The sequence below is a fragment of the Mugil cephalus genome, chromosome 5 (assembly GCF_022458985.1).
Source record: "Mugil cephalus isolate CIBA_MC_2020 chromosome 5, CIBA_Mcephalus_1.1, whole genome shotgun sequence".
Classification (NCBI taxonomy): domain Eukaryota; kingdom Metazoa; phylum Chordata; class Actinopteri; order Mugiliformes; family Mugilidae; genus Mugil; species Mugil cephalus.
In genome coordinates this window covers 5,733,634-5,744,681 of record NC_061774.1, presented here as the reverse complement: position 1 = coordinate 5,744,681, position 11,048 = coordinate 5,733,634, and the positions used below count along the sequence as shown (strand labels likewise).

Genomic DNA, 11,048 nt, shown 5'->3' with positions numbered 1-11,048 from the left:
AATAAATGACTCATACGCTGTATGAATGCTAATTACAATATGAGACAGACTACCACTTTTCAGATTCTGAAGCACTTGTGAACTTATTAATAAACTCTTTGAAGTGCAGTGTGGTCTGTGTTCTAGTGATGTGTAAGTCCTGAACGAATGGTTCAAATCTTGAGAGTCATTTTACTGACTCCTGAGTCATGAGTCCTCCTCTCTAATAACTCGTTCACTAACTCGTCCCTGCTACTTCTTACTAACTAACTGCAAGGAAGAGACCAGATGTCACTATTGTGTTACTGCCGTAAGACAAAACTCCCTTTAACAAGAAGAAACCTTGAGCAGAACCCAGAGGGAATCATCTGCCTGAGTCCAGCCGGGTAGAAACAGAGATGAGAGAGAAAAGAAGAGCAGGAGAAACAAGAATAACAAACCTCTGTCATAGATACATACAACATCGGACTAAAGGAAACACGCAGAATCAATGTCCCTTTCTAAATATTCATAACTGACGACAGTCCTCATTAAATTCTACACGCAGTGAACCACAGACCTCTTAGTGGAATCTAACTAGATAAAAAGTGCTTCTAGGTTTGAAGTGGAAACTGAGAGTAAAGCCTTTTCTCAGCTACTCTAGCGTGACTGTGAAGGCTGAGGCACAAAGCAAATGTATCAATCAAACATTTTGTTGAAACCTTTTTAATGAATGTATTATTTATTGAAGACAGTCACTTTGAAACATAATGTTCACACATTTAAAAACCTGTCTTGATATTACAGTTGCATGCATTTTACTGAAAGTCTTCATCACCTCTTTAGTTTGCCAAAAACTATGACTAAAGAAACTTACAGTCTTTTCAGTGAGGCATAAAGCAGACACAAAAATATATGTTAATAATTAGACAAATTTGTAAAGTAACTGGTTGGTTCAACTAAGGCTGAAGAAGCCTCATCTAGCTAGGGCTCTGAAATCAGTTTTGCTGTTTAGGGTGTGTATTTGGTTAGAAATAGGTTTATAATTGTTTAAAAGAGAAAGAGAATCTCCAATTAAGTTGCATTTTTCAGAAAACAAAATGAAACAGAAGCCTGAGGAATCTTAAATTAATGTTTCTAGCATAAGGTTCTAGCATTAGGTAAGAACCAACATACGGTAAAATACGGCACATGGAGAGAATTTGGGTGAGGACCAGAAACAGTTTTTGACTCACATTTACATTCAGTATTTCACATGAGAATACACACATTCTCCTGGATTCAACTCTTTCTTCTTTCTTCCTCTGGCAGAGAAATGCAGCGCAGCATAGTTGAGATCACCTTCAGCCTATGCGGCAAATAAAATAAGACATTCTGTTACACTGAGCCGTTGGGAATCATGCTAGTGAAATAACAAATAATGTGAGTTGCTGTAATTACTTTGTCTTTAACTGGTTGGCTCATATCATCTTGTCTTGCTGGTGAAGAGCTGCTTTTTGTCGCTACGTATGAATAAAAACAAGCACATTAATTTGACTTTTAAATTAGGATCAACAACTCGGTGATGGACTGCAAGAGGAATAGCGAATCAAAACTAAAGAGATCTTAGTTGTAGTATTCAGTATTCTCTGAACAAACAGGCGGTGAACAAAGTAAGTAAACTACACTTACCTTCATGTTGTCCACATAGTCCTTTCTGAGTTCGATAACAGATGAAAATTAGATTCATAATCATAGAAATGGCCAAGCAGATGATTGCCACCACCAACACAATAACTAACACAGAACTTGCTGTTTGATCTAAAAACAGAAGAAAAAAAACATAAAATATATTTTATGATTACATGAAACTTAGAATTTTGTACTAAACCTAAAATCCTACCAGTCTCCAGTTTAGTTCCATTTCCAAATAATATCTCTCCACATGTGGCCACAGCACAGTAGTAAGTCCCAGCATCAGAGGAGCTGATGTCCTTAGAGAAGCTGTAGACACATCTCTTCTGAGTCTCAGATCTCTTCTCACATTTATTACTCATATCTCCGTCAGTGTAGATGATGTTTGGATGAGATGTCTGTGATCCAGCTCTGAACCAGAACACACTGAGATCTCCTGGACACGTCTTGTTCTCAGAGTCAGAGAGGACTGAACACTGGAGAGTCACTGAGTCTCCTGGACGGACTGGATATGATACTGTCTGAACAATAGTCCTCTCAGTGTTTCCTGATTTAAAATAAAACAATATTAAAAACTGAGCACTTCCAACCATGTCTTGGGCATTTTCACATCATGATAAGAAGGACTAGAAAACTTAAAGTAAATCAAACCTTACCTTCTACTAACAAATATGTCCCACTCCATTTAGTCTTTATCCACTCTGTGACTCCACAGTGGTACATTCCTTCATCCTCTTCAACTGTGCTCAAAATGGTCAGGTTACTAAAGCTGTTATCAGTACGTAAGTCAAATCTTGAGTTTGAAACGTTTGGTGCGTACTCTGTTACGGATTTAACCAATGTTACAATTATATTGAGAGAATCTCCAACACTCTGCTTGTACCAGTGGATTTTTCTGTCGCTGATATCTATGCTTGGTATAACACATGTAAATGTGGCTGGTTCACCAAGATGAACTGTTTTCACTGGAAGCAGCGTATCTGAATTAAAGGAAAACATAAAAAATAATTAAAGGATATTGTGTATGATGTGCAAAAATTCTGCTGAAAAATCATCTCTTTAGTGTATAAATTCTCCACTGAGAAAACCTTTAGACAGAACAAAAGAGCACTTACATACTGGATGAAGACAAAGCAGTGTAATCCATAACACGACCATCTTCACATTGTGTCTTGTTCAGAGACTTTTTTGTATTTAAGAGTGTGAAGGAGATGAGAAGGTGGTGACGTCTCATCATAAAATGCATCTGATTGGTTTACTGAGAATAGTTTCAAAAGTACACTTCCTGTTGCATTGGTCTCATACAGGGCTTTGTGAATCTGATCGCCTCTCTTTCATGTGTCGCAGCAGTTCTCAAGACTGATTGCTTTACTTGACCTGTTTATCCTAGGTGACTGTATTTCTTCATCCTTGATCATCAAGTAGCAGTTGGTATGGTCACTTCTGCTGCCTGTGGTATATCCTATAAGAAGGGTTTAAAATGCATCACAGTCTGAATCTCAGAGGAAATATCCACAGGCTGGATCTTCACTGATAATTGTTGTGACACTGTAACAGTCAGAGGAGCCTGAAGGCCAAGAGTGTTGATTTAGCCTCACAATAAACATATTCAACAACATCAGTGATCATCACTGCTCTACCCCATGGTGGTGCTAGAGAAGGCAAGAAGACTTTAGACTAAAATATTTAAACTGCAATTCATAACCTGAATCAGGTCAGTAGTGTGAACAGTGATACATCAACAAGACAAGACAAGACGCAATATAAGAAAGAATTGTACAAACAAGAATATGTTTATTCTCAAGTTACTCGCTGAATGTACTGTGTGTGTGTGAATTGCGTTTTCTTTTTAAACTTCATCAAGAGAGAGCTGTTAAAACAAAAATGTGTAGACTACATGTGCTTTATGATAATTCTTTTACAAGGATTATGAGTTTGTAAGTGCATGTTAATATGCTTTTATATACGAAATAATAAAAGTAAAAAAATTAACATTTTATTTTAATGTTTTTTGTTTTGTTTAAATTAGCACATTAAAGCTATTAAAGATTGTAACTTCTTGTTTTTTTTTTCGTCCTATGGGTTACCTTTACGTATCTGTTTTAATTATGGTCTTTCAAATATTAATTGCCATGTGTAAAGACATCATGTAAATAAATGACTCATACGCTGTATGAATGCTAATTACAATATGAGACAGACTACCACTTTTCAGATTCTGAAGCACTTGTGGACTTATTTATAAACTCTTTGAAGTGCAGTGTGGTCTGTGTTCTAGTGATGTGTAACTCCTGAACGAGTGGTTCGAATCTTGAGAGTCATTTTACTGACTCCTGAGTCATGAGTCCTCCTCTCTAATAACTCATTCACTAGCTCGTCCCTGCTACTTCTTGCTAACTTACTGCAAGGAAGAGACCAGGGGCCTCATGTACAAAGACTTGCGTGGATTTGTCACTGAAACATGGCATGCACTAAAATCCAGAAACTGGCGTCCGACCAAAAAAAAAATTAGATGTGTCATAGTGTGTGTGCGCCTGGATCCAAGCACTTTTCGTTTGTACATCCCAATCAACGTGGAATTGAGCGCACATGTAGTGCCAAACTCCTCCCTGTCCACGCCCCAATTAAAATATCCAAATTTATTTAAATATGGCCTGTATCACGAATTTCCCACTCTGCACGATCGTATTTTCAGCATGAGTAAAGCGAAAAAAAGGAACTTCACCGAGTCTGAGGTTGAAGTGTTTTTAAATAAAGTGGAGACATGCAGTGATACTCTATTTGGTAGCCTGTCGTCAGGCATAAACACAAAAATAAAAAAAAGTGAAAGGAGTAGCGTGTGTGATGCTGTTAATGCAGAGCAGCAGCGCGCACACGGAAATAAAAAAGAAATGGTCTGACATATAGGTGGAAGTGAAGCGGAGGATTTCGGAACACCGCTGAAACGTAATCACAACAGGCAGGGGGTCAGGAGGATATGGACCTGTCCAAGCAGTGCCAGTGTCCCTTCAGCGGGCCGATTGCCCTCTCCACCACTGCCCAAGTTCGGGACTGGAGGTCATTGTACCTCCTCTCTTGGCCGGTGCCGGGGTTGATGAGAGGGGTCAACAGCTACATTCTCGGGGGGTAGCCGCTGTCCCCTGGGGTCAAATGAAGGCAGCAAACGTGCGGAATAGATTTAGTTGCCTTTGTTCATACACCATTTGAATGAATCACACTAACTTTTTTTCTAATTATAGGTGCTTCAATGGGAAACGAACACTTAGGACAAAACAACTTTATTAATGGATAAATTATTTACTCACCAAGAAGCCACCCATCACGCCAACTGTATCAGCCTCCAGCCTGTTCCCAACCATGCTGTTGGTCAGAATGGGCGACTTATGCGTTGAACCAGGTCACCTTGCTGCAATGCTAGTGAGCTGCATTTGCACATCACGTATTATTGAAACATTTATGGGATGAAAATGTTTCCTTTTGACAAAAACAAATTCATCTTGTTATGGCGCTTTTATAGCAATGTGTGTGCAGTCAATAGCTCCGATTACATCAGGGAAACCAGCTCTTGGTGCAAACTGCGCTTTAATGTTGACCTGTTCAACAGCATTGTATGGGAATTTGATGTACCTGGATGACATTCTGATGATCCCGTCCCACACAGCTGGCATGGCTCGGCTCAGGCTTGACTGACACAGTCCTGAACGGTCGGCCAGTTCCTGCTGTTGCCAGGAACCCCAGAGTGGTCAGAACCTCTAAGCGTTTCATCCAGACGTGGAAGGTTACCTTTTGCGTCAGTAACACAGGTCTAGGGGCGTGACAAATCTTTTCTTCGCTATCGAAACCATCCGAATAAAAGTTTATTTCTCAGAATCGAAGGAGGAAAACTTAAAAGTGATGGCCACAACATGATGCTACTTTATTGTTGAATTAGCAGAGATACTCGGATGTGTTTGTGTTGAGAAATGTTGACGATGTCATTAAATGAAATGCTTAAAATAGTGAGAAAAAACACTTCCGGGCAGAGGGTCTCTTCCTGCCCCCCTTCCTTTTTCCTGTGTTTTTGGAATGTGTTCATTATTTAAAGGTTAAAAGGTAAACTACTCTGTACAATATCAGTCCTAAGGGGTTAGGGTCTTATTGTTCATTAATGTGGAGTTTTCAGAGATAAGAGAGTTTTGAGAGCAGAAACCAGATATGAGGAGAGTGTTGGAGCTGAAGGAGAGGGGATTCTACGATTGGCACCTGAAGCTCCCTCAGATTTGGAAAGAGTTTTTGACACTGTTCTTTCTCGTAATAAAGCTTTTATTAAATGCAAGAGAAGACTTGTCAGCGGTGATCACTTCTTTTCATCAACACATCAATACACAACACTATGAGACATCAATGCTATCCAATGCATCACTGTGCGTTTTTCTTGTTTTCCAAAAACATTCAAATGAGATTGGTGAATTATTTTTATTATTGATATTGCAAAAATGTATTTCCTTATTTCATTTAATATTGTTCAATCGGTTAAAGTAAAGCAATCAGTCTTGAGAATTGCTACAACACATGAAAGAGAGGCGATCAGATTTACAAAGCCCTGTATGAGACCAATGTAACAGGAAGTGTACTTTTGAAACTATTCTCAGTAAACCAATCATATGCATTTAATGATGTGACGTCACCTCCTTCTCATCTCCTTCACGCTCTTAAATATGAAAAGGTCTCTGAACTAGGCACAATGTCAACATAATCGTGTTATGGATTACACTGCTTTGTCTTCATCCAGTATGTAAGTGCTCTTTTGTTCTGTCTAAAGGTTTTCTCAGTGGAGAATTTATACACTAAAGAGATGATTTTTCAGCAGAATTTTTGCACATCATACACAATATCCTTTAATTATTTTTTATGTTTTCCTTTAATTCAGATACGCTGCTTCCAGTGAAAACAGTTCATCTTGGTGAACCAGCCACATTTACATGTGTTATACCAAACGCAGAAAGAGGAATCTACTGGTACAAGCAGAGTGTTGGAGATTCTCTCAATATAATTGTAACATTGTTTAAATCTGGAACAGAGTACGCACCAAACGTTTCAAAATCAAGATTTGACTTACGTGCTGATGACAGTTTTAGTAACCTCACCATTTTGAGCACAGTTGAAGAGGATGAAGGAATGTACCACTGTGGAGTCACAGAGTGGGTAAAGACTAAATGGAGTGGGACATATTTGTTAGTAGAAGGTAAGGTTTGATTTACTTTAAGTTTTCCAGTCCTTCTTATCATGATGTGAAAATGCCCAAGATATGGTTGGAAGTGCTCAGTTTTAATACTGTTTTATTTTACAACAGGAAACACTGAGAGGACTGTTGTTCAGACAGTATCATATCCAGTCCGTCCAGGAGACTCAGTGACTCTCCAGTGTTCAGTCCTCTCCGACTCTGAGAACAAGACATGTCCAGGAGATCTCAGTGTGTTCTGGTTCAGAGCTGGATCAGAGACATCTCATCCAAACATCATCTACACGGATGGAGATATGAGTAATAAATGTGAGAAGAGATCTGAGACTCAGAAGAGATGTGTCTACAGCTTCTCTAAGGACGTCAGCTCCTCTGATGCTGGGACTTACTACTGTGCTGTGGCCACATGTGGAGAGATATTATTTGGAAATGGAACTAAACTGGAAGCTGGTAGGATTTTAGGTTTAGTACTGGGGGTAATGTAAAACATTCTAAGTTTCATGTAATCATAAAATATATTTTATGTTTTTTTTTTTCTTCTGTTTTTAGATCAAACAGCAAGTTCTGTGTTAGTTATTGTGTTGGTGGTAGCAATCATCTGCTTGGCCATTTCTATGATTATGAACCTAATTTTCATCTGTTGTCGAACTCAGAAAGGACTATGTGGACAACATGAAGGTAAGTGTAGTTTACTTACTTTGTTCACCGCCTGTTTGTTCAGAGAATACTGAATACTACAACTAAGATCTCTTTAGTTTTGATTCGCTATTCCTCTTGCAGTCCATCACCGAGTTGTTGATCCTAATTTAAAAGTCAAATTAATGTGCTTGTTTTTATTCATACGTAGCGACAAAAAGCAGCTCTTCACCAGCTAGACAAGACGATATGAGCCAACCAGTTAAAGACAAAGTAATTACAGCAACTCACATCATTTGTTATTTCACTAGCATGATTCCCAACGGCTCAGTGTAACAGAATGTCTTTATTTATTTGCTGCGTAGGCTGAAGGTGATCTCAACTATGCTGCGCTGCATTTCTCTGCCAGAGGAAGAAAGAAGAAAGAGTTGAATCCAGAAGAATGTGTGTATTCTCATGTGAAATACTGAATGTAAATGTGAGTCAAAAACTGTGCTGGTCCTCACCCAAATTCTCTCTATGTGCACATATTTTACCGTACATTGGTTCTTACCTAATGCTTAAATCTTATGCTAGAAACATTAATCTAAGATTCCTCAGGCTTCTGTTTCATTTTGTTTTCTGAAAAATGCAACTTAATTGGAGATTCTCTTTCTCTTTTAAACAATTATAAACCTATTTCTAACCAAATACACACCCTAAACAGCAAAACTGATTTCAGAGCCCTAGCTAGATGAGGCTTCTTCAGCCTTAGTTAAACCAACCAGTTACTTTACAAGTTTGTCTAATTATTAACGTATATTTTTGCTTTGTGCCTCACTGAAAAGACTGTAAGTTTCCTCTAGTCATAGTTTGCGGCAAACTGTAGAGGTGATGGAGACTTTCAGTAAAATGCATGCAACTGTAATATGAAGACAGGTCTTTAAATGTGTGAACATTATGTTTCAAAGTGACTGTCTTCGGTAAATAATACATTCATTAAAAAGGTTTCAACAAAATGTTTGATTGATACATTTGTTTTGTGCCTCAGCCTTCACAGTCACGCTAGAGTAGCTGAGAAAAGGCTTTACTCTCAGTTTCCACTTCAAACCTAGAAGCACTTTTTATCTAGCTAGATTCCACTAAGAGGTCTGTGGTTCACTGCGTGTAGAATTTAATGAGGACTGTCGTCAGTTATGAATATTTAGAAAGGGACATTGATTCTGCGTGTTTCCTTTAGTCTGATGTTGTATGTACCTATGACAGAGGTTTGTTATTCTTGTTTCTACTGCTCTTCTTTTCTCTCTCTTCTCTGTTTCTACCCGGCTGGACTCAGGCAGATGCTTCCCTCTGGGTTCTGCTCAAGGTTTCTTCTTGTTAAAGGGAGTTTTGTCTTGCTGCCATCGCCTTCAGGCATGCTCTGGAGGTTTCAGGCCAGTTTTAGTAAAGCGCCTTGAGACAATTTGTGTTGTTATTGATGCTATAGAAATAAGATTGAATTGAATTGAAAACAGATTCAAGATCCTGGTCTTAGGAATCTGAGGTGAACTTTAATTCTATACCTTAACCCCAGACTCAGACTGTTGGTTTTAATTTATCTTTGAGTGCATGCACAAAGGCCTCCCAGGCCCCCACTGCTTCATACTGCTAAAAGCATGGATTTGAAACTTATCTATTTCATTGTGAGACAGAAAGAGTTAAGCAAGTCTCCAGTCTATCTCAGGGCTAACACAGAGAGACAGACAACCATTCACACTCATGCTTGCCTGTTCTCATTCCCAAGGCTTCATATACCGACGATTTGTCACGCCACTAGACGTCTGATACTGACGTAAAAGGTACCCTTCCACCTCTGTATGAGACGCTCTGGGTTCTCAATTGACTCCAATGTAGACCTGCTCGCGGCGGTAAGAGACGCTTAGAGCAGAGGCTGCAGTCCTCCATTCACGACAATAATAACTTGTTCGCGGCGAAATATGACGCGTCGAGCTTCAATCTGATTAGAGAATCGAGGACCCTCTATATCACTATTTTAAGGATTTATTCTAATGAGATCGTCAACATTTCTCAACTTAAACACATCAAAATATCACTGATAATTCAACAATAAAATAGCCTCATGTTATGCCTCTCACTTTGAATCTTTTCTCCTTCGATTCTGAGAAGTAAGATCCGTTTTGAAACGTTGCTGAACACGGTATGTCATTGAACACACCCTTTTTTGGCGGGATAAAGCTGCCACATAAAAACAGTAAAAACATGCCAAAAATAGCACTAATAATACTATTAATAGCGTATCTCTACTCAAGATATCAACATATAGGTTGGGAATATACCTTTCTGTTTGAAAATGAGTGGATATATGCTTTCTGAACCCTAATATCAACATCCTAACCCTGAAGAAGAATTCAGGAACTACATTTTTTTCCGAGTCACAATACACAACAGCTTGCCACGCCATATATTTTGTAGTTCTGATGTATTCTCTCTATTATGTAAAATTGTGACTGTGATCAAACTTTGCATGGGCTTTAGGGCCTGGGGAGCACAACTGTTTGATCAGATTTCATCTTTGTCATTGGTAAGAGGGTCAAATCTGGTTTTTCAACACTAGTCAATAGCACCACCTATTAGTTTGCCCTCAGGTATCATAGTAAAGGTCAATAATTTTCCAAAACCGTTGACCCTGTGTCTGTAGCATGTTTTGTTGTTAAACAGTAAGCCTTCAAACGTGTCTCAGGTACAAGGTTCAAAGGGCACACCTGAGGAGCAGGACCTGCCCACAACTCTCATACTGACATATGTTACTCCCCAGGTCAAGACCTTTCAAACGATGTCCTCACTGTTGTCCTACGACAAAGTTTAATTTTCATCTGGCTCATATAAAACATACTTTAGGGGATATTTAGTGATCAAATTTATTCAAGATATTCATTTTTGTCTTATACATAGTCATACTTATAAATTAGGACCATTTCAGAGCTAATTTGCCCCATAAACCAATTACTGTTTCACAGGTCATATTTACCATTTACATAATATGACCATTAAAAAACTCTTTAACTCCTCCCCCTGTCTTAAAGGATGATCTTTGATGATCAAGAATATAAGGGATAACTGTATCAGGATTATGCCCTTCCAATGGCATGACAACAGTCAAATCGGGTGGCATTTTGTCTTGACTGAGACCACAGCAGAAAGACAAAATGTCTCTTAGCCACTGGCTCAGGGTCAGCATGAAGGCAATGAAAGGTCACATGCTTTCCTTGCTCACAATTATTTTATTTGATCAAACAGATGCACAACCAAAATATGCAGCCATACAAACAATGGTAGATGACTAGAAACTGGAGCATCAAAAATGACAATTTCTGAATATATTCAAAATATAGACAAAACTTTGTGATTCTATGACTGAACAGCCTGTGGTGCTGCCCATGCATTTATAGTTGTTTATAAAATATAGTTACAGTATACATTTTATGTAATAGTAGTATGAATGCAGTCCACTCTTTGAATTAACTTCACACTGTTGTAGCGAGGTTTTTGTTATACACACAGAAATATATGAGGATCACTT

At 38.5% G+C, this 11,048-nt stretch overlaps 2 protein-coding genes and 1 long non-coding RNA gene across 3 annotated transcripts; 1 reads left to right on the top strand and 2 right to left on the bottom strand.

Annotated features, from left to right (window-relative positions):
- Window positions 1-1,178: 1,178 nt before the first annotated feature.
- LOC125008401 lies at window positions 1,179-1,706 on the bottom strand. The gene is made up of 3 exons (XR_007112885.1): window positions 1,630-1,706; window positions 1,399-1,460; window positions 1,179-1,306 (listed from the first exon to the last, which is right to left on the bottom strand). It is a non-coding gene; the product is annotated as an uncharacterized LOC125008401 (long non-coding RNA).
- LOC125008398 (signal-regulatory protein beta-2-like) lies at window positions 1,707-2,790 on the bottom strand (the record flags this gene model as incomplete). Its single annotated transcript, XM_047585614.1, has 3 exons — window positions 2,748-2,790; window positions 2,289-2,612; window positions 1,707-2,179 (listed from the first exon to the last, which is right to left on the bottom strand). Coding segments are annotated over exons 1-3 (840 nt in total), but the record flags the coding sequence as incomplete, so codon positions are not given.
- Window positions 2,791-4,609: 1,819 nt separating this feature from the next.
- LOC125008544 (signal-regulatory protein beta-2-like) lies at window positions 4,610-8,321 on the top strand. Its single transcript, XM_047585830.1, has 7 exons — window positions 4,610-4,689; window positions 6,351-6,406; window positions 6,542-6,856; window positions 6,965-7,303; window positions 7,403-7,531; window positions 7,701-7,762; window positions 7,855-8,321. Exons 1-7 carry the CDS (start codon window positions 4,610-4,612, stop codon window positions 7,957-7,959), a joined length of 1,086 nt encoding a protein of 361 aa, XP_047441786.1. The 3' UTR covers window positions 7,960-8,321.
- The last annotated feature ends 2,727 nt before the right edge of the window (window positions 8,322-11,048 follow it).

Coding starts and splice junctions, on each gene's coding strand:
- LOC125008544 (XM_047585830.1), top strand. CDS start 4,610: ATGGACCTGTCCAAGCAGTGCCAGTGTCCCTTCAGCGGGCCGATTGCC. Junction 6,407..6,541: donor GCTTTGTCTTCATCCAGTAT/GTAAGTGCTCTT, acceptor CCTTTAATTCAG/ATACGCTGCTTCCAGTGAAA. Junction 7,304..7,402: donor TGGAACTAAACTGGAAGCTG/GTAGGATTTTAG, acceptor TTCTGTTTTTAG/ATCAAACAGCAAGTTCTGTG.